General features: G+C 38.8%; 1 protein-coding gene across 3 annotated transcripts in view; it reads left to right on the top strand.

Annotated features, from left to right (window-relative positions):
* The window catches only part of LOC131243089 (histidine--tRNA ligase, chloroplastic/mitochondrial), a 64,078-nt gene that overhangs the window by 13,107 nt on the left and 23,644 nt on the right, over positions 1–27,327 (top strand). For 2 of the 3 annotated variants that reach the window (XM_058242179.1, XM_058242178.1), the window contains exons 6-8: positions 5,399–5,491; positions 18,158–18,232; positions 25,546–25,663. In XM_058242179.1, the coding sequence (XP_058098162.1) occupies positions 5,399–5,491; positions 18,158–18,232; positions 25,546–25,663 (286 nt within the window). The remainder of the gene's footprint in view (positions 1–5,398; positions 5,492–18,157; positions 18,233–25,545; positions 25,664–27,327) is intronic. The other variant, XM_058242180.1, reaches the window with a different exon arrangement.

Raw genomic sequence — 27,327 nt, 5'->3', positions numbered from 1 at the left:
CAATGATCGGACTGTTGGATCATCACCATCGGACATCTTGATTGCGGACCCTCATGGGCCATGAAATAGTTTAGTTGTTTAGTTTGCTTACATATTTTGTTATTTTTGGTATAGCTCATGTTCGTGTTGAGATTAGGGAGTTAGGAACAACTTTTAATTCATTAAGCATCTTTATGTTGAGAATCTTATTTGAGAGTGTCTTTTTGTAAAAAATCTTTTCTAAGACTATGAAGGGTTGGACATCTCCACCCTAACCAATATGCATGTTATGAATGAAAGAGATTTCTCTCATTTTGCTTTGAGATTGAGAAAGATTTCATCTTGTGTTTAGATTAGTGGTGCGAAACCACGGGGAGCGATTCTCTAATTATCTTTTCTACTTTTCTCTCTTCTCAACAAGGTATCATCTTCTCTCTTCTTCTTTTCTTCCTTCTCTCTCTCTCTCTCTCTCTCTCTCTCTCTCTCTCTCTCTCTCTTAAACCTTCATTCTTCTTCTTTATACAACCCCTAATCCATCCAAACCTAGTTCTCAAAACACTAGTTCGTAAAACCCTAAATCCCTAAAATCCTAACCTTAAATATCTAAAACCCTAATCCTAATCTCCCCAAAATCCTAACCCTAAAATTTTCAAATTCTAAAATCTCTTGTCCAAATTATAAATCCTTAATTCTCACAACCTGAAACCCATATTCCCAATTCTAGATACCCTAAGTCCTAAAATCCTTAACCTAAAATCTGAAATCCAAACTCGAAACCTCCCAAAACCTCAACCCTAATGTTCCAAACCCTAATTCAAGCCTAGATACCCCAAACCCATTTCCCATATGCCCTAGCCTTTAAACAACCCTAACATGTAAAAAATCTTACAAGACACATGATTTTCATTGAATTTAGATTTAACCCATAGGTCTTGGTTAATCAATAATTTATGAGATTCGCATTGCGGGACTATCATAGACTTGACTTTGGACATGTCATGAATATGAAATTTCTGAATTTATGGTAAATTAACTTTATTTTGCTATTCCATTGCTCTAGTTAATCTGTCTTTTAATTTCATGGTATCATGTTAGGTTCCATCATTCCCTCCTACACTTAGGCCCAATCAGACCCTTACGTTTCTGGAAGATCCCAAAGCTAGATCCGACAACTTGGGGTGGAATGGAGAGGATCACGGGGCTCAAACCACGTCTAATCGGGCTTGGGCTTTGATACCATGTAGTATGTGTAGAGATGAGAAAAGAAGAAAAGAGAAAAGAAGAGAGTGATAGAATAAACATGAGAGGAGAAGGTTTTGGTTAGGGTTGCACGCCCCCACCATTCTATTGTTTATATTTAAGTATTGAAAACAAGAATGGCAAAATTGCCCTTGCTACATTAAATACAATGATTAGTATGTCCAAAGACTAAAATGATTAAAAATAAGCGAGCCGTAGGCTGATAACCAAATCCAAGTGGGCCATAGGCCTACAATTATAACCTTTAATAGAGGGTTACAATCATCACTACAACTTAAGTTTCTTGTGGTGGCCTTTATAGCATAGAGTCCACAAAATGGACAAATCCGATCATTTGGCCGCTTAATATGTGGGCCCCAGTGGTTTGCAACACTCTCTTGGTCCACAATTCCTACAAAGGAAAGGAGTTCCTTTCCCACCACTCATGCTTTCCTTTATGCAATGGGGACTTGGAAAAGTCCGGCTCCTCTATAGCGTTTGTAGAATAAGTTTATTCTAAAGGGAATGTGTGGGGCTTACCTTGATGTGTACATGAGATCCAACCCATCCAATATGTGATCCCTCTCGCATTATTCCTGTATCCCAAAAATCTGGACCATCTAAATTTGTGTGGGCCACAAATGTGAAATCATGCTTAAAACCTCTAAAATCACCTGGTTTGACCCACTTGAGTTTTGTAATGGTTAATTTTTGGGGTTTTCATTCAGCATGGTTTTTTACATCTTATTAACAGATTTGATGGCATGTATGCGACACTTGGGCCCCACACACAGTCTAGAAAGAATTAATAGTGGGCGGCCCGATTCCAATTGTTCACAGTGTGTGACCCATTGTAATTTTCAATTGGTCTGATTTTTGGTTTATAGGGTGAACATGAAGGATCTTACCTTATGGACAGATTGGATTTACTTTAAACACCAATGTGGGCCACAAAAACCTTGTTGTAGCATAAACTTAACCTAAACACCCTGTAGAGGATCCGACCTCTTTAAGGTGTAGATTCTGCGTTACCTTTGAAGTTTGATTAGACTCTTTTGACTTTTCAGTTTTTTCTTTCCACTCAAGCAAGTCATTGGCACCTGGATGGGTCAAGGACCCGCATGTGACTGGGGTGAGTCAGGCCCAAGTCAGATGGATCAGGGTGCCACTCCACCCAGTCACCCAGTTTGTGATTTGGTCGGAGTCGACCCACCTTGCGAACTATGGTTCGGATACAAATTCTACAGCCTTAAGATCATTGTAAATGTTATTGAATAAGATAAAGGTGGAACATCTTACCAAGATTTTGGTGGATATGGTTTTCTATTTATTTTGAGTACTCTATGCTCAATCCAAGGTGGAAAATTGATGAATGTGGCATATCATTTTCTCTATATATCTTTACTATCAACCCGAAGATTTGGTTGGCAAGTCTGTGAGAGTTCTTGGCATTGTTTTCAGTGAAGTAACTTTTGGTAATTCATCTCCCTATTTCTGTTTCAAAGATGGGCTAGCTGTATGTGCACATCAGTTCAAGGATTAAACCTATGTTGGATATCGTTTCGTTCACCACTGATATGGCCCTCTATCTCCCCATATTGCCCTGTGTCGGTGATGCGGACACCAGTGGTGCACCCTTTAGAGTGTACCAGAGGAGGAGGCATAGCCGACACTCTACGCAATTTCACAGAATGATCCAGAGTTTCAGAATATGCTTTTTCAGGACGATTTCAGGATTCCTTTTCTTCATTTTAAATCTTTGATTCTCTTCATTCCTCACTTGGTTTTCTTGGATCTTTGGCATGTGAATTCTTCAATCTTGGTCTCATAAGATCCATCTCTTGCCTTGGTGATTCTTGAGCATCAAATCCATACTTTTAGCACCCTTTTCAATCCAAGCTCTTAAATTCACCTTGCAACACAAACATGAGTAAAATAAAACATTAAGCATTATCATGTTTATAAAACCAAGATATAAATGGGGGATAATATGCAATATTTGACCCTTAACAGTCCCGCCCACCCCGAGTGTGCCCCTGCATCCCACAGGTGACCCCACTCGAGACCGGTGTGAAAAGGCCCTTGCATTAAGTTTGGACGATACTTTAGACCTCGCGTACTATGCATAGTTTAGATGTTTCCTCTCTCCTTGAAGGAAACTCGAAATCTTATTTCATTTAGTACCCCTGAAGGTCATTTTATCCCTTTTTATTAGTGAAGGGTTGGACATTTGGAAAGTCAAATAGCACCTTTGTTGGAAGACAACGAAATGGAAAGCATCTGATTCACAAGGTGGGAAAGGTTTTTAAGATCAGCATTTGGTTTTCATAGGCTATGAAAAATGATTAAGGCACAATATTTGGATTGACAACCTCCCTTTGGCAGAAGTTTTTCCCTCTCTATTTGCTGGAGCCTCGAATCATGATGTCATGGTGTTAGAGTGCCAGGCACCAAATGATAATTTGGTAGTGTGGAACATCTTGATCAGAAGGAGCCTTCATGTAGAGGAAATAGCAGCCTTCTGGATAAGTTGTACAATACATGCTTTGATCCAAAATTTGATGATTGCAAATTTTGGAAATGGTCAAAGAATGGCAGGTTCTCTTCCAGATCCTTCTTTAAGGTGATGGTGACTTCTAACAGTTCTTCCTCCCCTCTTGCCATGGCAATTCCCAATATGTGCATTCTTTGCAGGGAGAATGAAGAATCAGTTAACCATTTTTTGATCCAGTCCTTGGTTGCTGAGGAAGTTTAGAGCTCTCGTCTCTTTTTGTGATTTCTTGGGTCATCAATGGCAGTGTTCTGGACCTGTTTCTCAAGTGGGATGAGGGCCTTTCCCTCCAGTGGATCCTCCCTGTGGAAGATGGTTCTGTTCATTATTTTGTGGGGAATTTGGAAGAAATGAACAACAGAATTTTTGATGGCTAAAGTTGTTGTGATTAAATGGTTAAGAATTCAGTTCTTGGTTGCCAAGTGGGTGGTTTCAGTTCTTCTAGAGTGCAGGTGCCCGTCTGTTTTGGATATCTGTAATGGATGGGCTGATATAGGTTGGGATGTTTCCTAATTATTTTCGGATTGATATGTTTTCACCTTGTTTCCTTGTTCAGGCCTTCTTTGTTTAGCATGAGTTGCTCTTGTTTTTTTTTTTTTTAGGGGGGCTATTTTTGTCTATTTGTCTGGATGATGCCTCATCATTTTCTGTTCTTTTCTAGCCATGTTTCTCTCACACTCAAAGCATTTTCTGTTCTTTTATAGCCACGTTTCTCTCATGCTCAAAACATTGGCCCACCTCTCTCTCTCTCTCTATATATATATATTTGTTCATCACACACACAGGAAACTCAAACTTAGTAAAGTGCCCTCTCTGTGTCTGCTTCCAATCCTCCTGCTCCTTCCTCTAGCCACTATTGCATAAAAACATGTTAAACCATGCCTGTATATTGACACCCTTTGAACTGTCTGGGCCTGTGCATTTAAATGTGTGCTTGTGGAGATAGATGTTTTGAAAATCTATCATCAATACTCATTCAACCTTGAATCTTACATGAAGTTACTTTCTAGATCCCTTTAAAAAATAGACAGGAATTAGGTTACTCTATACCTCTGGTACCCAGTCATTTTGGATGGGGGTACCATATCCCCTTAAAAGTATCAGATTGGTTAACATGCCTTTTGTTTGTCCAGTTTGTGTCAGATGATAAGATTAAGATGGCATTATTAGACATGAATGCTGAAATGGAAGGGGGTTATTTTGTAACAGATAGGTGTTAGTCTGTCTTTCCTTAAAGCCTCAAATTGGTTAATATGCCTTTTGTTTGTCCAGTATGTGTCAGACGATAAGATGACATTATTAGAGATGAATGGCAAATGGAAGATATTTGCTTATCCTTTGTCAAATAACATAGAGCCCAATGTGGCAAAATATTCTCAACTTCTTAACACATGGTAAAGTGTAAGTGAATTATTCATGTTCTCTCTGGTAGAGAATTCTTTCTTTTGGGCCTTATATAGTAGCTTGCACTAGGTATATGTTATATTCGTGAATATTCCTGCCCGAGTGGATCGATAGATGCACACGCTTCTTGTCAATGTCTACTTTCATTTTGCGTTGGTTTATAAATTCACATTCTTTATCAGTTTGTTGTGTAGGTCACTAACCTGTCCTTTCCTTGGATGATAGGCTGAAGCAGAACTTATTTTTTCAATTGTTACCTTATTTAAGCGACTTGGGCTCACAGCGTCGGATGTAGGGTTCAAAGTTTCTAGCCGAAAGGTTTACATTCTAAGCGGCTCTCCTCTATGATGTCAAATTGGTACACCAAGAGGCTCTTGATAATTCTCTCACGTTGATTGCTTTTTGTGTTTCTTGTAGTTTGCTTTGTAACCAGTTAATAGATTGAAATTTTATGTTTGAACTTCAAATGTAGTTTATTTTAGAGAATTGTTGTTAACATTGTTTTTTTTTTTTTTTTTTTGCTTTCCACTTTTTCAGTTAGCTTAATTGCATGATTTGGATTTTCAATTGCTGAAAATGTCTAGTAAACATATGACAGAGAATGATGATTTTATAATCCAAATCTATGTTTAATACTAGTAAATAGTTAACATGTTGAGGATTTGATCAAAACTAAATTTTGCTATAATTCATTGAGAAATTTGAGATCGTAATATCTATTTGGGCAGTTTTGCTTCGAAAGGATGAAATACTAGATAATGGAATTTTCCTCATTCCTTGAAAAGGGACTGGATGGAAGTAATTGAAGTTAGAAGTGATCGAAGTGACCATTGAATGGGGTGGAATTCCCCACCAGAATGCAGTTTTCAAAATGTTGATGATATTGGTTGATGTTTTCCCACTCGTGTGATACGATGTCTTACTAGAATACAGTTTTTACAAGATATCAATGATATTATCATCAATCTAACTTGGGATCGCAAATCCCAAGTTTATCCATGAAGAGCTGATCTAATGTATTAGGGCTTGTTTGGTTTTCCAATTTCCTATGAAATGCGAAGTAAATGAGCTGTCATTACCATTTCTAGGTGTTTATTTAAATATGAATTATGGTTCGTAAATTGAGAGTCGAATACACTTGTAAAGAAAGTACGTAAAGTAAATCGTGATAATCATATTTTCACATTATAAAACTATCATTTTCACAGTGATTCCTTAACAACGTAGCAAAATCATCATTGCAGTCAAATGTAAGTGATGTCACTACACAATTACAAGAGTAAAATAATCATTACCCATTTACAACCATTTACCATTGTAATTGGAAAACCAAACGGGCCCTTGGTGTCTATAATTTATTTCTTATATGTAATGCTAATTGATAGGGCCTCTCTATCAGCCAACGTATTCTTATGTCATTCCCTATATTTATGTGATACTTCCCATGAACATGCCATAGGAGACCAATAGTTCAATCTTTCATTCTATAGGATGGTGTTCTTCCTTTTGTTTAAAGTCGAATAAACTAGCAAACTGCTAGAAATTAATTTTGCTGTCTGTTGTTGGAGAGTGTCTTCTCTATTTCTGGCAATTGACTAGGAGTGGTGAATCTACAATTAGTCTATATACCTTTTTCCTTCAATTTAAGTTCAATCCCTCGCTCATTTTTTTAAAAAAGTTCAATTCCTCTCTTGACCATATGGCCCATATAACCAGGTTGACAAATGTGATAGATTAAGAAAAACAATTATGAGCTAAGCAATCATCCCATAGTGTCTTCAGAATCTTGAATACGAAAAAAGGAACATGTTATTGAGAGTCTGTGTGTGTGTGTGTGTGCTCGCGCGCGCGCGCGTAGTCTGTATACTTTGCTGTGTATCATATCTTTTTTTCAATATATGTTAAGAGGGGTGTTGTAGAGAGAATAGAACACACGAAACCCTAGCCTTTTTCTTCCCCTCTGCGTCTCTCTTTCTCCCTTCTTTTTTCCTACTCTCATTCTCTTACAACCTTCAACTTCTTGGTATCAGAGCATCCCCTTTTGATCGAGTGTTTGATCGAAACCATTGGAGACTGCTGATGTCAGCGTCCGTACGGCTGACATCAACAATTGTACTATCCATATGGATTTGTGGTCCAAAAAGGGTAGGGTTGATAGATCTTGATTTTAGAATATTAATGATGATTTTTGTGGATTTTTCTGGAATCGTTTAAGGTGTGTTTCGAGGCCCATAAGGTATGTTTTGGAAATGGCCCCTTTTCGAGGTTTTTTTTTTTTTTTTTTTTTTTTTGTCGTTTCTCCCAATCGAAAGTATTTTTCCGAGAAATTTATCCATATGGTTGTTCGGATTATTGACCATTCATACATGAGTTTTACTCAATCATTGGAGTTTTAGCAAGTTCTTGAGGTTATCCATGTGCGGTTCCACTGTTTTTGGGTCATTTTCTGAAGAAAATGACGGGGGTTTGATTATTTGTGGGATTCCATGTGCCTAGCATACATCAGGCCTTGTTTTTCCCTACCTCTGTTGAGATTCATGTCTAGTATATGAAGATTTCAGATTTCTAAGTAATTGGGCCAATCTACTATACACAACAAGTTGGGTGTATATGCTGTCCTATTGTGGATTGCTTGATTGATTTTCGTTTATATATTTGGTCATCATCAACTCTCTATTACTCCAATATGGAGTATAAGCTCCCTTACGGAGTTGTTATGGGGCCCGCTGAGTCTCACACCCTATTGATAACCATTGTCAAGTTAAATGGGAACAATTATCTACAATGGGCCCAATTGGTCAAGTTATTCTTAGGTGGAAGAGATGTTGTATATCTTGGATGATCCTCCCGACTCTACAAATGAGCGTTTCAAAACCTGAACCAAAGAAAATTATCAGGCCGTGGCCTGGCTTCTAAACAACATGGAGGCTACAATTAGCAACTCTCTTATGTTTTTATCATCAGCTAAAAAGATATGGGATACTATCCGGGACATGTATTTAGAAGATCGCAATATATCCAGAGTATATAAGCTAATCTCGGATGTATGTAAGCTTCAACAAGATGCTGGAAGCTTGAAGGAGTATTTCACTATTTTAGGTGGTATGTGAGATGAGCTGGATATGTACCACCCTCTTCCTTCTCATTGTACTCAAGACCATGAACTCATTCAGCGACAATGTGAAGAGACTCGAATTATGCAATTCCTCTCTGGATTAAATCTAGAATACCGAAGTGTGCACCGTCAGATCTTGGCTATGGAGCCTCTTCCTTCACTTCCAATGGTTTATGCTCTTGTTCAGAGAGGTGATGTCTATCTCCTGCTATTCCCGTGGACACCGACAAATCCCCATACATGGCTATAGATCGTCCTTCTCCTGGTTAGGGTGGTCGAGGTAGGGGTCGAGCTCATGATACAAGTGGTTTTGGTAACCATACTTTTGGTGGACGTGGTCGTGGCCGTGATGATTCTCCCGTTCTTGCACCCATTGTGGTGGTACTAATCATACAATTTATCGATGTTGGGAAATTGTTAGCCGACCTTTGTGGGAAGGTGCTTGTATGACTAGTCCAGTGTAATTCGATTATGAGAAGACTCGTTCGATGCCTTCAGCATTATCCTACGACATGTTTGCTTCAGGCAATTCTGTCATTATATCTAGGGAGGCGTATGATGCTTTGATACATTGTCATAATCGAGACGCGAGATTTACTTCCAATGCTAGCTTGGCCCAGTTAGGTACTACTCTCCACGTGTCCTCTTCGTCTCCCTCCTGGGCCATTGACTCTGGGGCTACGTTTCACATGACCGGTAAGCTCCACCTCTTTGACTCTTATCAAACTTCTAGTCAATCGAGCTTTGTTATAGTTGTAGATGGTAATTGATCTTGCATCTCCGGGACTGGTTCCATTACCCTCTATCCCTCCATGCAGTTATCTTCTATTCTACGTGTTCCTTCTTTTCCATTGAACTTGTTGTCTGTTAGCTTTCTTACCAAGTCATTAAATTGCTTTGTAATATTGTGTCTTTCAAAACCTCTAAACAAAGTGGATGATTGGTGGGGCTGTGAATGTGCCAGGGTCTACCTTCTTGATGATACTCATGCGAGTCCTATGAGCCTTTTGTCCTTAGATAGAGACTCTGTATCTAGATGGCATTGTCGTTTAGGATATCCATCTTTATTAAGACTAAAGCTTATCTTTCCTTCTATTAATGTTCTTGAACCTCTATGTTGTGATACATATGAATTTTGTAAGCATCATAGAACTGTGTTTCCTCCCAGCTCAATTGGACAGAAACCTAGACCTTTTGAACTAGTCCATTCTATTGTTTGGGGTCCGACATCTATTGATTCTACCTTTGGTTACAAATATTTTGTATCTTTCAGTGATGACCATTCTCGAATGATATGGATCTATCTTATGAAATTTAAACATGAAGTGTTTGATATATTCAAGGTCTTTTATAACGAAGTTATCAGTCAATTCCAATGTTCTATTAAAATTCTTCGATCTAACAACGACGACAAATATATATCGAAATCCTTCTTGGGTTTTTTGCGGGATCATGGTATACTATCTCAGACTTCTTGCCCAAGGACTCCACAAAAAAATGGTATTGCCGAAAGGAAGAACTGCCATCTTCTCGAAGTTACTCGTGCTCTCCTTCTCGGTATGAATGTTCTGAAAAGTTTCTAGGACAATGCTTTATTTACTGCTGCTTTTCTTATTAATAGACTTCCATCTCAAATTCTATAGAATAAATCCTCTTTTGAAATACTCCATCCTCATGACAAAGCATTTTTGATGCAGGACATGAAATTCAAGTATGATGTGTAAGATTTCCAGGCTTTAGATCACACTAGTTTAGAAACAATTACACAAAATTCTACATCCCACACAAACGTTCAAACACTCAATTAAGGGGAATCTTATGCGGATCCAGGTCTACACATGCTAGGGCCAAATCAATCAAAATTATAGACCAAACAAGAATCAAAGGAGGGTAAATTCATCCACACATGCACAGAAATAATTCCTCAATCTAAGAGATTCAGAAATTTCAATTCGGAGAACCCTAAGGTTGAAGAAAGGGCATAAAATTGGGGATTTGAGTAATTTAGGGATTTTTGGTGAAAGAGGAATGAAAGAGAGGAGAGACGAACTAGAGAAGTGCCGCACGTGTGGACAACAGCAGTGGCCTAGACGCACGTGCGTGTGATCCCGGCCGCACATGTGTGGGGCCCACTATTCAGAAAAAGGCCACCTTAGTCTTGGTCGGCCAGGGATGGACTCCAAACCCCCCAAATTTCAACTCGATCCGATGCACGGTTTGTGCGTGGTACTCCGCCGAAGTTTCAGCCTTCCTGCAGGACCGGATTCTGAAAATCTACTGCAGAGAGAAACGCCTACAAATATTGATGGATTTGCAGATGGAATGCTTGTAGGAGGAGAGGAATATGGATGGAAGAAGGTGGGGGCGAATCGGGATAGGTGTGGTTTTGCACCACAGTAGTCAGCCCTTTGAGGAAGGGAGGGTTTCGCACTCAATTGAATCTCCACAACTCAGGAATTTAGAGGAGCAGAAAAATGCAACAATTTTATTAATCTTCATTGAGAAAAAAAAGACTACAAGGGGTGCCTATTTATAATAAATCTCTATACCCCAAAACTCGCGTCATGTGTGCAACCTATTACTTGGAGACGAAGTAATAAAAAATAACAACTAATCAAAAGAATCTAAACCGTCCATGATATTTCTAATAATAATAATAAACAAACCCAAAGTACTAGATTAATTAGAATAGTGGCCACGATCATCAGAACTCATGGTGGGATTCACATGACTATCGGATCCACTCCAACGAACCAAAACACAGTCTTCTAACTAGGAGGCCCTCCCTAGACGTCGTCATCGATCCGGATTGATGGTGGGGCCCTCCTTGCGTATGTGCGTAGGGGGGCGTGCGTGTGTGCGTGATGTCCCCATCAATTTTCATTATCCGCAGAGTTTTTGGATGCACTTGTTTTGTTGACGAAGTTGATGGTAGTAATGACGAGTTCAGTCCTCGATTGGAAAAATGTGTATTTTTGGGATATTCTCGATCTCAGAAGGGCTATAAATGCTACAATCCCCTTACTCGCAAGAAATATGTGTTAGCGGATGTCACTTTCTTTGAGGGTCCCCTACTTTTCACTTGAAGGGAATTCGCTACATGATCCTCTTACAAGTCAGGGGGAGACTTTGTTGAATCACCCCGATCCTCTTTCGATTCCATCTCTTGATGAAGATTCCCATCCTCCTGAACCTCTCAAACCATTGTGTGTGTATCAACGATGAAAGAAATACCCTACCGCTCAAGATTCCCATCATACCACCTAAATCTCAGGGAGATCCAGGTACAATCCTTCCATCTTCTAATGATCTTCCTATTCCTTTACGTAAGTCTACTCGTGCATGTGCTCGTCATCTTATCAATCATTATATCTCTTTTCAGTGTTTATCAACCTTTAGGGCCTTTGCTACCTTGGTCTCTGCTTCCTCTGTTCTTAGGACTATCAAGGAGTCCCTCAGGAGGAGGCAAGCTATGATGGAAGAAATGTGTGCCCTTGAGTAGAACAATACCTGGGAACTAGTTTCCTTGCGTAAGGACAAGCAGGCCATGGGGTGCCACTGGGTTTATTCTAATAAGTACCTCCCAGATGGATCGATTAACAAATACAAGGCTCGATTAGTAGCCAAGAACTACATTTAAACATATGGTTTGGACTACTTTGAGACTTTGTCACCTGTAGCGAAGCTCAACTCAGTTCAGGTGATAATCTCTTTTGGCAGCAAATCTGTCTTGGCTATTATTCCAGTTGGATGTGAAGAATTCCTTTCTACAAGGTGACCTGCTGAGAAAGTCTATATGGATTCACCACCAAGTTTTTCGTTAACCAATGGCTCACATCAGGTATGCCGCCTTAAGAAGTCTATTTATGGCCTTAAGCAGTCCCCTCGAGTCTAGTTTGACTAGTTTAGCCATGCATTGTTAGACTTCGGCTTTGTTTGTAGTCATTCAGATCACTCACTCTTCATCTGTCGATGTACTTTTGGGATTATAGTTCTATTAGTCTAGGTTAATGACATCGTTTTGGGTGGTGATGATGTTGCGGGTATTACTTGCCTCAAATCCTTCCTTCAAGCTTGCTTTACAATAAAGGATTTGGGCACTCTTCGATATTTTCTTGGCATTGATGTGGCTCGATCTAAATCTGGCATTGCCCTACCACAACAAAAATATGCTCTCGACCTCTTATTTGAAACTGGAATGCTTGAGGATGGCGACCCCCTGTCAAATCCGGGCATGTGTTGTCGGTTGGTTGGTCGTCTTATTTACCTGACTATTATTCGACCTAATCTATCATACGCAGTAGGGGTAGTGAGCCAGTTTATGCATGCTCCTCGTACAACACATCTCACTGCCGTATATTGGATCCTTGGTTACATCAAACTGGCTCCTGGTAAAGGCTTGCGTTTTCAGCGACATGGTCATCTTCATATCTCTGGTTACTTTGACGCAGATTGCGCAGGTAGCCTTTATGATTGGAGGTCTACATCTAGCTATTGCACTTTTGTTGATGGGAATCTGGTCACCTAGAAGAGTAAGAAGCAATCGGTGGTTACTCGATCCTCCACAGAAGCTGAATATAGGGCAATGACACATGCAACATGTGAACTTATGCGGCTCCGGACGTTGTCACAAAAACTCGGTTACACCTCTCCTGATCCTATCACTTTGCACCGTGATAATTAAGCCGCTATTCATATAGCTAGCAATCCTATGTTTCATAAGCACACGAAGCATATTGAAATCGATTGTCACTTCATTCGTGAAAAAGTGGTTGCCAAGGAAATTTTCACTCCATTTATTCGTTCAAGCGAGCGTTGATATGTTCACTAAATCTCTTGGTCGAGATGCAGTAGGACGTCTAGTGGTCAAGTTGGGCATGATTGACATCTATGCTCCAACTTGAGGGGGAGTATTGTACTCTGTGTGTGTGTAGTCTGTAAACTCTGCTGTGTACCATATCTTTTTTTTTTTTTCAATATATGTTAGAGGGGTGTTTGATGTAGGACAATTAACCACTTGCTCTAAAAGCTCGAACCGTTAGAGTATGGCGAATTAATCCCTTTATCTCATAGCCCATGCCCCACATCTCATGGGTTAGGACCTCGACCGAACCCCCCTCGTGAGCCTCAAATCACGTGTACCGCCTCACACGAGTTGCCTACCCCGAGTGTGTCCCCGCATCCCACAGGCTACCCCACTTGAGCCCAGTGTGAAATGCGCATTAATCACCCCCGGTGAGGAGTCTCGAACACGAGACCTCCCCCGTGGGCCCCGCCCACCCCGATTGTGCCCCTGCATCCCATAGGCAACCACACTAGAGCCCGGTGTGAAAATGCCCCTACATTAATCACCTTCGGTGAGGAGTCTCAAACACGAGACCTCCCGCTCTGATACCAATTTGATGCATGACAATTAACCACTTGCTCTAAAAGCTCGAACTGTTATAGTATGGCGAATTAATCCCTCTATCTCATAGACCAGGCGCCACATCTCATGGGTTAGGACCTCGGCCGAACCCCCCTCGTGGGCCCCAAATCACATGGGTACTGCCTCACATGGGTTGCCCACCCCGAGTGTGTCCCCGCATCTCACAGGCTACCCACCCCCAGTGAGGAGTCTCGAACACGAGACCTCCCTCATGGGCCCCACCCACCTCGAGTGTGCCTCTGCATCCCACAAGCGACTCCACTCGAGCCCGGTGTGAAAATGCCCCTACATTAGTGTCGTAGAGAGAATACTACACAAAACCCTAGCCCTTTTCTTCCCCTTTGCTTGTCTCTTTCTCCCTTCTTCCTACCATCTCATTCTCTTACGACCTTCATCTTCTTATGGGACCTTAATATTTCCTTTCAGCACACCATTCTCTTGGGGTGTCAGGTGTGTATGGTGATGAGTATTGTTGTAAAACCTCACCATTTGATAAAATAGGTTCCCAAAGAAGTGGTGATGTATTATTCACCATAGAGCGACCACATAACTTTGGTTATTTTATTTTTTAATTTCTTTCCAAATGAGGATGAGATGTTACAAGAACTATTAAACAAACATATAGGGATATACCCCAACGTCCATCCATCAACATCAAAGTCAATGCATAGGTCTTCCACAACGCATTCTTTGACTCAATATAATCCCACATCTCTTGCCCAAGCTCATTTTGGTGATGCCCCATAATTTCTTTGGTGTAGGAGGCTTCGCACCTGGGTTTTCCTGCTGTACCTCATCAATCATGTTCTTATGGTGTAGGCTCGCAACTACATTAGTAAACATCTGGTTGGATATGAAGAACTTGGAGATAAAGTATCCCATCCTCTCCTTGATGTTCCCCTTACTCCACATGTCCGCCAAGCATTTTTGTTTCGCCCCCTCATTTCTATGTAAGGATGTATCCATGGGTGGGTCGAGTACCTGAGTGCTTTATGAGTAGCGCATGCTGCCCTATTAAAAGGGTGGTGAAAATGGATCCGCACTCTACTTGCATTTTGAAAGGGTGAAAAAGGAAAATTTCTAATTTTCCACCTTTAAATTTGAACAAAACGGTGCCACATGGTTATTTATTTATTTTACTAGACGCACTCACACCCCGCACACACTCACACCTTAGTGGGATTTCACCACAATAGGTACTTGAACCCATGACCTCGTGTTGAAACTCTTGCAAGTCTACCACCGAGGCATGAGTAAGGACCCACTGTCCATGCTAATTCATAAACTGTCATCCTCTAAATAAATAAATTAAATTAAATAAAAAGCCTTGTTAATTCATGAAAATCATGCATGGATATGGATTCGCAAACAGTTCTTCCTAATCCATGCAAAAGAAACGAATTTAAACAAACTTCTCTCGCCGAAGTGGTTCTGACCCATTTCTGCTCTGGGATTGCAATTTTCTCTATCAAAAACCAGTTTTGTTGCAAACCAACTAGAGTGGAGTTGTCAAAAATGTAGCTAGCAACATCTCCCCCTCCCCCCCCCCCCCCTTTTTTAAATAAAAAATAAAAAATAAAAGTTTCAAGATTGTTCCTGGAAGATTTCACCTATTTTTCAATGTCAAAGATACCTGCAATGGACTGCATGTATCGATCAATACCATAAAACTTTTATAAAGTGGGATATCATGATATTTGCGATATTTTGTGCGATAAGGGGGATTTTTACAAATTCCTTTGTCAACAGGCTGCGATACTGATGGTATTGGCTGGTTGATACCATTGATACATCAAGGTGTTCCGTAATGGTAACGGTGGCCATAACGGTTACCACCGTTACCTTTACGATATGAGGCATGACGACTGTTACAGCCCCTTAATGGCCGTTACGGTCTCTCTTTTTTATTATTTTTATTTATTTATTGAAGAAATTTTCGAAAAACCTATATTTGCCCCGTAATGTTGATTAAAAAGTATGAAAAACATATATATGTCCCGTAATAGACTATTACGGGGCCATTATGGCCTTTATAGGGGATGTAACATGCCGTTAACGGCAATTACAGGTCATTTTTTTTTTTCCATAACGGCTGTTATGGCCGTTACGACCCCATAACGTGTAACGGTTGCCACCGTTACCTTTACGTAACGGCCTTTACGACACACCATGTCATACGTAGAACAATGCCTACAACATAAAATGTTACCCAATCAAGGCCCCCACCCAAGGTGTGCCAAAACGGTTACGTATCGGCCGTAACGGCCGATACGTAACGTTAACGGTGGGAAACGCGCGGCCGATACGTAACGTTAACGGTGGGAACCGTTGCGCGTTTCGGGGTCGTATTGGCCAATACCCGATTTTGTACCCGTATCGGCTGATATGGGCCCGTTACGGGGTGTAACGGCCGTAATGGGCCGTTACGGGCCTGTAACGGTAACTTTTTTTTTTCATTTTTAGCTCATTTTTTTGTTGTTTTTTTGAAACTTCTTGCTTCCAAACTGTTTCTCACTCCTACTACTAATTTCGACCAACCTTGGCTAGGTATTTGAGATAAAAACAAATTATATTACAGATTTTTTTGAATCAAAGCTCGGTAGGCCATTTTTCAGAAATTCGTCAAAAATAGGTATTTATACTTTTTTTAATATATTTTGCTATTTTAATCATGTCATATGATGTGTTAATCATAGTAGAACATGTTAATGTGCATTTTACAGATTTGGGGTGCCATTTAATAATTTTTTAATATTTTTTTCTATTTACGCGTGAATTTTGGCCCCTTTTTTTAAAATTCGAAAAATCAATTTTTAATGGTTGTTTTGCTGTTTTAATCATGCCATTTGATGTGTTAATTATAGTAGAACATGTTAATGTGCGTTTTACAGATTTGGGGTGCCATTTTATATTTTTTTAATATTTTTTTTATTTACGCATTTATTTTGGCCCTTTTTTTGAAAATTCGAAAAATCATTTTTTAATGATTCTTTTGCTATTTTAATGACGTCATATGATGTGTTAATCATAGTAGAACATGTTAATGTGCATTTTACAGATTTGGGGTGCCATTTTATATATTTTATATATTTTTTTCTATTTACGCATTTATTTTGGCCCTTTTTTTGAAAATTCGAAAAATCATTTTTTAATGATTCTTTTGCTGTTTTAATGATGCCATATGATGTGTTAATCATAGTAGAACATGTTAATATGCATTTTACAGATTTGGGGTGCCATTTTATATTTTTTTTATATTTTTTTCTATTTACGCATTTATTTCGGCCCTTTTTTTGAAAATTTGAAAAATCATTTTTTAATGATTCTTTTGCTGTTTTAATGATGTCATATGATGTGTTAATCATAGTAGAACATGTTAATGTGCATTTTACATATTTGGGGTGCCATTTTATATTTTTTTCTATTTACGCATTCATTTCGACCATTTTTTTGAAAATTCGAAAAATCATTTTTTAATGATTCTTTTGCTGTTTTAATGATGCCATATGATGTGTTAATCATAGTAGAACATGTTAATGTGCATTTTATATATTTGGGGTGCCATTTTATATTTTTTTTTATTTACGCATGAATTTTGGCCCTCAAAAATAATTGCAAACACCTAAATGTAAAATATTTTCATATTACATTCATTCTAATATATCTATCATTGATAGTAGATAGTTAGAAAATTAAATATATGAATTTTGTAGTCAAATTCAGGTTATCTGGTTTATAAATTCATCAGATAGTCCGATACAACTTCTCACCAAAGAGTGGACCGTTACACCACCATAAACATGTTCCAATTTATAAATGAATGCATATTTGGAATGCTTAGAATATTCTGGATTTAATCCATATTTTTTTGGCAAAAATTTTTTTTTGCGCCGTTACGCCTTGTATCACCGTTACGCCCCCGTATCCGTATCGGTTTTGGAGGTCACCGTTACACCAACCGATACCGATACAGGACACCTTGCCCCCACCCCCACGTCTTGGACATTTGGCGGATCCGTGTCTTTTGAAATGTGGCATTTTGAACTCTCTAGCTGTTGCAGGGTACACTCTTGAATATGCAATCACTTATCTGGGTAGCCCATGCTCTTGACATCTGTATGATCCAGCTCCCTAGTGCCCTGTTGATATGTATTTTTATGTGCGACTTTTGTTGAATTTGGTTTCAAAGAAATTATGCCGAGATTTATGCTTTATAGTTTCTTTCTTGAATTTGATTCCAAAGAAATTATGCTGAGATTTATGCTGATAGTTTCATCTTATTCATTTAATGAAGTTAGACCTACTAACAAAGGTATTTTGTGTGACGTTTTAATTACTGACTTTTACATTTGAAAAGTGTTCTACTTCTAGGCAATGGATAAATGTTTTGTTAACCATCAATATTTTGCCATTCTTGAGATGATTTTGGACTCATTTGCAGGTTCTACAAGCAGTATTGCAGCGCTATTCTATACCTGAAGACAAATTTGGCGAAGTTTGTGTCATTATTGACAAGGTTGGTTAACTTTGTTTTATTCAGCCTTAGAGTTTGATTCCTTCTCATACACACTGGCTTCTAGGAATGTTTATGACCAAACTATTATCCTTTGACAACAAAAAAGTTTTTTTTTTTTTTTTTTCTTTTTCTTTTAAGGCAACAAATTTTATTGAGAAACCGCATCGGGATGATGACGGAAAAGAATATAAAACAAGACAAACAAAATTACAATCCCTAGAGAGCTATAAGAACACAAACATTTAACTCCAAAAACTCAGAATCCCAGTTGATAACCCAAGAGTTGATTCTCTGATATACCAAATAAAATGATTTAGCTCTGTTCTGGAAGCATTGGCCATTTCATTCATGCCACATTGCCCAAAGAGTTGCCATCACCACCAATCTCCAAACCACCTTTCCGTCCTTTCCCGTGCTACCCTCATGCCAAGCTGCCAAAAATTCCAAAATCGAACCCGGCATCACCTAATTAATATTTAGACTTGAGATGAAATGCTCCCAAATCTTCCTCGTGATAGGGCAATGAAGGAATAAATGTTCCACTGTCTCGACATCATGCACATAACACACATATTGGGCAACACCAAGGATCGCTTAATGAGGTTATCCATAGTAAGCACTCTACTCCTTCCCACTAATTAGATGAAGGCAACAACCTTTTTGGGGGGCCCCCATATCTCCAAAACTGGTAACTATGACAAGAGGGGGATGGGGAAGCAGCGAGCAATTTGTAGAAGGATTGGACCGAGATCCTGAACCGTGCACCCTCCAAATCATCGAATCTCCCATAAAATCCCCATGCCTAACGAACTTTAGCCTATCCAAAAGATCAATATACTCTACCTCCTCATCCAAAAGGCCTCTATGGTAGGGGGGCACACCATCTCCTTGCCTGATCTAGAAAAGCAATGAGCCACAAAGATATTTCTTTTAGGCGCTAATCAGTGTTCGAGTTGTCGGTATTGTTACAAGTTTCGCTGGCTGGAGATAAGGAAACAATATCGTTATCGCCAATAATATGGCCGATAACCGGAAATGCGAGAAAAAATAGAAAAAATTGTGGAATTTTTCAATGAAACTTTAAGAGATGACTAAATACACATTTCTTTTTCATATTTAAGAATAAAACATAATAAGTTTCCATCCATCCAATTGTCCATTCCATCCATCCAATCCACCCACCCACCCACCCATCTATCCATCCATCCATCCCATCCATTCATCCTCCCATCCATCCATCCATCTATCCCTCCCTCCCTCCCTCCCTCCTACCCATCAATCCAAACCATTCATTACATAATCCATGCAAATAGATTTTTTGATTGTTTTTTAGTTATACATATTATTAATTTATTTTTCAAAAATATTTAAAAATAAATAATTTAATCTTTTATTTTTCTTTAAATAGAACCAATGGATCCTAATGGACCACTTTCGGTCGCCCTATCCTCATCATATGGCAAAATGGGCCTCAATGAGCCCCATTTAAAGAAATAAATGAATAATTTATTATATCCCAAAAATATATTTATTTTAATATTAAAAAATACAAAAAAAAATGAATTTTATATGCAGGTACTTAGAAATTGCACACATGACACACAAGTAATCTAATTAAATCGTCCAAATTATGGTACCTAGTGTAGTTATATCATAAATCCAAAGTTAAGTATCAAATTGGTGTACACTAATTGGTCGGTTAAAATAAAAGAAATCCAATGGTTTGTTTTCATAAACAAGCATCTATGAGTTACCGGTTATGATTGTTCAATCGATGTCCATGGAATTGTGACATGGGCTGCTCACTCTGTGCAATTTAAATTAATACATTTTACGGGGAATTATCTGGGATGAGGATTGCTTGTGAGAGCACAGGAAGCTGGGTGGGGCCTACTATGATGTTTGTGAGAAATCCACTCTGTCCCTCTATTTTTCCAGATCATGTTAGGACATGGGACAAAAAATGAGGCAAATCCAAAACTCATGTGGGCCACACGACACAAAACAATGAGATTGAATGTCCACCATTGAAACATTCGCAGGGCCACAAAAGTTTTAGATCAGGTTAATATTATAGTGTTTTCACTTCATCTAGCAGGAATGACCTTTTTAATGGTTTGGATGGCATATAAACATTACAGTGGAGCTCGAGGAGGTTTTAACAGTAGACATTTCCTTACCCACTTTTTCCTGTCATGTGGCCAACTTGAGTTTTGGATATGCCTCATTTTTAGGCCCATTTCCTAACACGATTGGGCAAAATGGATGAATGAGGTGGATTTGTGATAAACATCATGGTGGGCCCCACAACACTAAACTAGCTTCCCTGTAAAGGAAGTTCCTGTGGTAGGCTTTGCGTAGACCTTGAACCAGCAAGTGGGTGCGACATGGCAGTGGGGCCCACCTAAACGTATGTGTTGTATATCTATGACGTCCATATGTTTTTCTAGCTTATTTTAAGGCATGGGCTGAAAAATGAAGTAGATCTAAATCTCAGGTGGACCACCAACCACACCACAAGAAACAATGGTCATTCATCATTAAAAACTTTTCGTGGGCTACAAAGGTATTAGATCAAGTAGATATTTATGTTTCCCCTTCATCAAGGTCTATGTGACCTTATGAACAACTTAGATGGCAAATAAACATGACGGTGGACCTTAAGAAAATTTTAACAGTGGGTGCTTAGTGACCATTATTTTTTACTGTGTGGTCCACCTAAGATCTGGATTTGCTTCTCTTTTCGACCCATCCCATTAAGTGACATGGCAAAACAAATGGACGGCCTGGATGTACAACGCCTGCATTGAGGTGGGCCCATAGAATCACACGCATGACACACTGCACGTTTTGAAAGCCGCAACTTCAGTTGCGTTTGGAAGATGTAAACAAAAGGGGAAAGTGGGAACCAACACTGACTATTTTTCAAACCCTAAAAGGACGTTAGTCGGCATCTTCAACAGGGAAACGCAAAAATCGGCGAATCTTTCCAAAAAAGTAGAGGAATTTTCTACGGAAAATCCCAACAAGATTGCTATCCAGACATTAAAATCTCTGAAATCCTCTAAATTGAAGATTTTTTAGGTTATTAGAACAAATGTTGTGTCGAAACTCCTTGCAAGGTGCTGAAAAAGATTTTTTCAAACAGATTTGAAAGGAAAAAAAAGAAGAAGGGTATTTTCTTTTTTCTTAATTTTTTTTTTTTTAAATTTTCCAGTTTATACGCTGGACCTTCACTTGATTTTATTGCCAAAAAAATTTTGAAAATATCGGCGAAATCTCGCCGATATTTGGAAGTGAAACGATATTTGTGGTTTTGGGTTTCATTGAGCTGACGACAACGAAATTATTGGCAATAATTCAATAATATCGCTGACAACTTAAACACTAGCGCTAACAAGGCTAGAGGAGGGAAAAGCTGATAAAAAAGGATATCAGCAATGACACACGAAAAAAAAAAAAGAAGAAGAAGAGGAAAGAAAAAAAGAAAAAAGCAAATTCCTATTGCAAGTCATGCAACTCCATGCACCTATATTCGCACTCAAGTATTTGGGTGCACTTGCTTTGTCTACATTCTTGGACCGTCTCGACAAACCTTGGACCGCATTCAACGAAATTTGTATTCTTAGGATACCTAAACCAAGTTGAGCAAAAATAGTTACATAATAGTTGACATTGTTATGCATTATGGAAAAATGGCCTGTGATGGCCCATTACGGGTCATTTTTATTTTTATTTTTTCAAAAAAACGAAAAAAGAAAAGGGCTTAAGGCCCATATCATAATGGTAATGACAGTGGCCATTATGGCCACCATTATTGTTATTGAATACATTGAATCAAACTTTCAAAAGGGATATAAATGTTATTGCCTTGTGAATCAGAAAAGATATCTTTCAAAAGATGTTACATTCTTTGAAAATGCACCTTATTTTAGTTCACGGGATAGTGCACCGCCACTTCTTACTTCTCTTCCTCTTCTAGTTATAGATAATTCCCACATTGAAGTGTCCCAAATTCTACTCTAACCAAAGAGCTAAAGGTTTACTCTATACGGAAGAAAAATCCTTCTCTTCTCGAGCACCATCACTCTTCAGCTTTGAAACTAGAACACTTGGACCTTCCAATCACTCTTTGTAAAAGAACTTGGTTGTGTACTAATCATCCGATTGGTTATGCTCTATATGAATCCCCATCTCCTTCTTAGCAGTCTTACTTTTCATCTATATCTTTTGTGTTTGTTCCTATTAAGATTGCAGATGCCTTGGTTGATCCAAATGGAAAGCAGACTTGGTTGAAGAGATGTGTGATCTTAAGAAACAAAAAACTTGGGAATTAGTCACTCTCTTGCTTGACAAACATATTGTTGCGTGCAAATGGCTATTTACCTTCAAATATAAAGTTGATGGATCCGTTGACATCTATAAGGCACATCTCGTTGTCACGACATTCACGCAGAGAGTATGGAGAAGACTATGAAGAGACCTTTGCTCCGTAGCAAAATTGAATTCTATGCGCATTTTATTATTTACAACAACTCATCATAATTGGCCTTTGCATCAACTTGATGTAAAAAATGCCTTCCTTCATGGTGATCTTCAAGAAGAGACCGGCCAAGTTTGTCAGCGTCAAAAAGCTTTATATGGTCTTAAATGGTCTCCTCGTGCCTGGTTTGGAAAACTTGGAAATACGATTTTTGAAATTGGTTTCAAAAGGAGTACCTTGTTCATTTGATGTTTGTTAAAATTGTAGACATTCTACTACACCCTACTGCATGACGTGGGAGGAAATCTGGTTACTTGGAAAAGCAAGAAGCAATCAGTTGTTGGCCGCTCTTCTGCCGAAGTTGAATATTGTGCCATGGCTCATCTAGCCTATGAATTATATTGGTCAAATCCATCCTTCAAGGTCGGGATATAAGATTGACTGCGCCCTCTCCTATTCCACTACATTATGATAATCAAACAGCCATGCACATTGCATCAAGTCCCGTGTTCATGGAATGAAAAAGCATATAGAAGTCGATTGTTCCTTTATTCAGGAAAAAATAATTGCCAAGCTTGTACATACATCGCCTTTAAAAGAAAATGTTTTTACATACATCTTTTGTTCGTTCAGAAGATCAGTTAGCAGATGTCTTCACCTAAGCCTCTCTATCCATGCACCCACTTCCAAACTTGGCATGTTTGATATCCATGCACCAGCTAGAGCGGGAGTTTTAGTATACACAACTTTGGGTGCACATGCATTGTACCGTACATATGGTAGCTTACACAGCTACGCATGCACCTATAGTGTTTATATGGGTTTCTTTAGGTGTTTATCCTTATTAACCTCCTTTGTTATATATAAAGCATGTGGGAGGGGGAGATAATCCATTGAAGATCCCCTTTTCCTCTCTTTTAGTTTATTCTCATCTCTTATTTACAAATAGGTCGTGCAAAATGCTTGTACGAACGCAATTCATTATTTTAGGATAGGGATGTAGAACCAAAGGGGTATTTGTGATAAACAAGAGAAAAGGGGAATAAATTCAAGGAGTGGAAAAGCGATTTTCGATGGATTATCTCCCCCTCACACATGTTGTACTTATAACAAAGGAGGTTAGCAATACTTGTAACAAGGAGGTTAGCAGGGATAAGCACCTAAAGAAGCTTGGTCAACACAAATATAGAAACCTAGATAAACACAACTATGATATAAGATAATACAAATGTATGGTGCACCTCAGTTGCATGCATGACTGTGTAAAATATCATATGTATGGTACACCACAGGTGCACCCAAAGTTGTGTACACTAATAGATGTAATTATGGTGTTTGAATAACCATTCGTAAATTCCATGGAATTTATGATGAAGGGTGCTTATGTCCTGCATGTGCACGAGGTCTGTAGATAGGCGGTGTCGGCCTCAACTTCAACGTTACCCATTTTGAAGCCAGAGCTTGGTGCGCCAAATGGGTACACCAAATTTATACCTCTCTGTGAATTTCTTGTACCCATCTTTCCTTTTAGCATATTACATATGTAGGAATTCCAACCCATGCAAAACATGGCCCTGCCATAAACCGCCTAGCATGAATATAAGTCTAGCCCATTGGTTGGCCTCACCTGTTGATTTAAGTCCTACCTTCTCTTTCCATTGATTTCAATGTTGCATCGTGCCTAGCGAGAGCACCCCAATTAGTTGGAATAAGGTTTAGATGATGATGATCGTGCCTAGTGAGTGGTTCTGCTTAAGGTGATCTTCACAGTGTGGCCTAGCTTTTGCATGGCTCCAATATTCTATCACAGGAATTCTATGATCCTTGACTTGAGAATGGGCATAGTGGTGGCATTTGTTTCTTGATGGTATGTGTTCCTCCTGATAAACAATTCCATGAAAACAACCTCCAATTACAAATGATTATTATATCTTTCCACAAAATTGTGCGTAAGACTTGGGTGGCCTATCCATAGAAGGTCCCACTATTTGAAAGACTTGGACTTTGGAGTTTCAAAGACCAAAATGTCATGGCCTGGTCCTAACTATTTGTGGTTGACTTTATTAATCCTGTTTCATGTATCCTATTCAAACAATGAGAATTATTATTGGTTGGCATAAGTTCTATGATTGGCTGCTCGTCTGACATTAGACCTCCTTGACTGGCTTGGGATTAGTTGCTACATTATTTCTAGGTAGAGTTTCAAGGTCAATTCAAATATAACTAGTGCAAAAAAGTTAGGCTTAATGCTGACCTATGATGGAAACCCACAGCTACTGGGAATTCATCAGTCTCACTACAAGTTCTTCAGGTATCATATGCTTTTTGGAAATATAAAAACCATGTGTATATGTTCTTCCTTTTTCCTTTTATACTTGCCATCAATTTTATGGCTTTGATGGTTGTGGTCATTGACATGAAGCCAAACTTCTTCCGATATCCTTTTTTCTTATCTTAGTATTGGTTCCACCACCCTTAGTGCTTTGTGGTGTGACTTATAAGTTTGATCCCCAACTTTTGGTGCAACTTTGTGCATCTCCTTTGTTTTTGTTGCATGCACTTTTCCTCTACCCATCAGGATTTTTCTTTGTTTGAAGTGCTTCTGACACCATCACGTCTCTAAGATGATAAATTTGAATAGGGTGGAGAGTCATTGTTACTTTTGTCTATACTTTCAGCAAAATGTTTTTACTTTTTAAATATATTTATTATGCAAACATCTCTGATTCAATGTATTTGTCCACTCTATGCATGATATGTTCTCAAATTCCATGTACAATCTAACTTCCTTGGTACTCTTATCTTTTTTTCTTTTTTTTATCAAATGTAGATGGAAAAGATTCCCATGGAGGAGATCGAGAAGAAACTAATTGACATTCCGATATCATTAGAAGCTATAAAGGGACTATTGCAAGTTCTGTCCATTAAATCATTGTCAAAGTTGGAAGGTCTGCTGCTGTTAAAACCTTTATTGGACAGACATGTTACCAAATGCAAATGTTTACTTTTGATGTGATAAAAAGAAAAGAAAAGAAGAGAAAAAAAATGTTGAGGTGATATGCTTAGGGAGCATGTTTTCAACTCAGTGATGAATATCTGAAAGTGTTGTTACTATTGTGGTTCAGATTAGCTTTTGGATATTCACTTTTAAGAACAACTACTTGGTTTGGTTTGTGCTGTGTTGTCTGCTTATAGAACATACTTTTCATTGTACTGCTGCTAATCTTTATGGCATAGGTCTTGAGGTTTTAGGAGTTTTGGTGGTTAGCTTAACTATGCCTTTTATATTAAGTTTCAGGTCACTTTGGTCATGTACATGCATTGTTCATGTATATCATGCATGATGTCATAACACTGACATGAACACGTTGATTTTTCTGCTCCCATGAAAAAATGTTACTTCGGGTATGGACTATTGTTTACAGTTGACACTAGTTAACCGTCCTCTATGTGACCCAAAAGCATTAGTTCTGTTGCTTTGTTTTTTGCTCCATGATGAAATAATGAGAATTTAATTGCTCTCCACTCCATAAATGTTAAGTCTATTGTTACTGAAGCTCATAAATGGGAGTTAGGTTGGTAGATGAGGATAACAATAGGGTTCGTTGCCTTTGGATTGTTATCTTCTCTTCTTTCTCTCTTTCATCTCCTTTTCTCTCTGTCTCTATACTTTTACAGGTTTCTTTAGGAGTCAAGGGGCCTTCGGCAGGGTGACCTGATGTCTTCTTTTCTCTACGCAGTGGTGGTAAAAGGCTCTCAGTAGAATGATGGAAGGAGTGGCATCGGTGGGTTTGGTTAAAGGGTTTATGGAATGTTTAATACCAGATCTCATCTTTAATTTGTAGATGACATGGTTATGTTTTGCGATATTGAGGCCCTTCAGGTTGATAATGTTTGGAAGATTATTCATTGCTTTGAAGTTGTCTCGGTCTTGAAGGTCAACATCTACAAAACTGAGATATTGGGTATTAGGTTAGCATCGAGAAAGTTGAGTCTAGCAGGGATGTTTGGTTGCAAGGTAGGCAGCCTTCTTATTTGGGTCTTCCATTGTGCATTGGCGAGACTGCTAAACATTTATGGGATAGAGTGGTTGGAAGGATTGAAAGAAAGCTCTCTAGTTGCAAGAGTAGGTATTATCGCGTGGAGGAAGAGCAACTTTGATTAAGGTAGCTAAATATGCCTCTATGTTATGTCTCTCGTTCAATGCCTAAAGTGTCCTCAGTTGATTGGAAAGAATCCAGCAGGAAATTGCTTTGGCAGTTGGATAGATCTGGTAGATTTTCCATTTACTCCTTTTATGCTGCGATTCTCATGAGCCAATGGAGTTCATTTGGTCATATAAGTGGTCATGTAGAGGACCTTCCAGGGTTACTGCCAAGAGTAGGGTGCCCAATATTGAGAATCTGTAAAAAAAAAGAAACATATGATCCCATCTGTGTGCATAATGTGCCTTTGAGATGTGGAGTTGTTGGACCATTTGTTTATGCATTGTCCCTTTGTTAGAGCTCTTTGGGATAAATTTTCAACCTAATCCAGTGTTGTTGGGTGATGCTGCCTTTAATTGGTACCTCCTTAGCATGGCATGGGGGAGGAGTTCGTATTAAAGGGAGAA

Source organism: Magnolia sinica, chromosome 4, assembly GCF_029962835.1.
Source record: "Magnolia sinica isolate HGM2019 chromosome 4, MsV1, whole genome shotgun sequence".
NCBI classification, from domain to species: Eukaryota; Viridiplantae; Streptophyta; class Magnoliopsida; order Magnoliales; family Magnoliaceae; genus Magnolia; species Magnolia sinica.
This window is presented reverse-complemented; position numbering and strand designations above follow the sequence as displayed.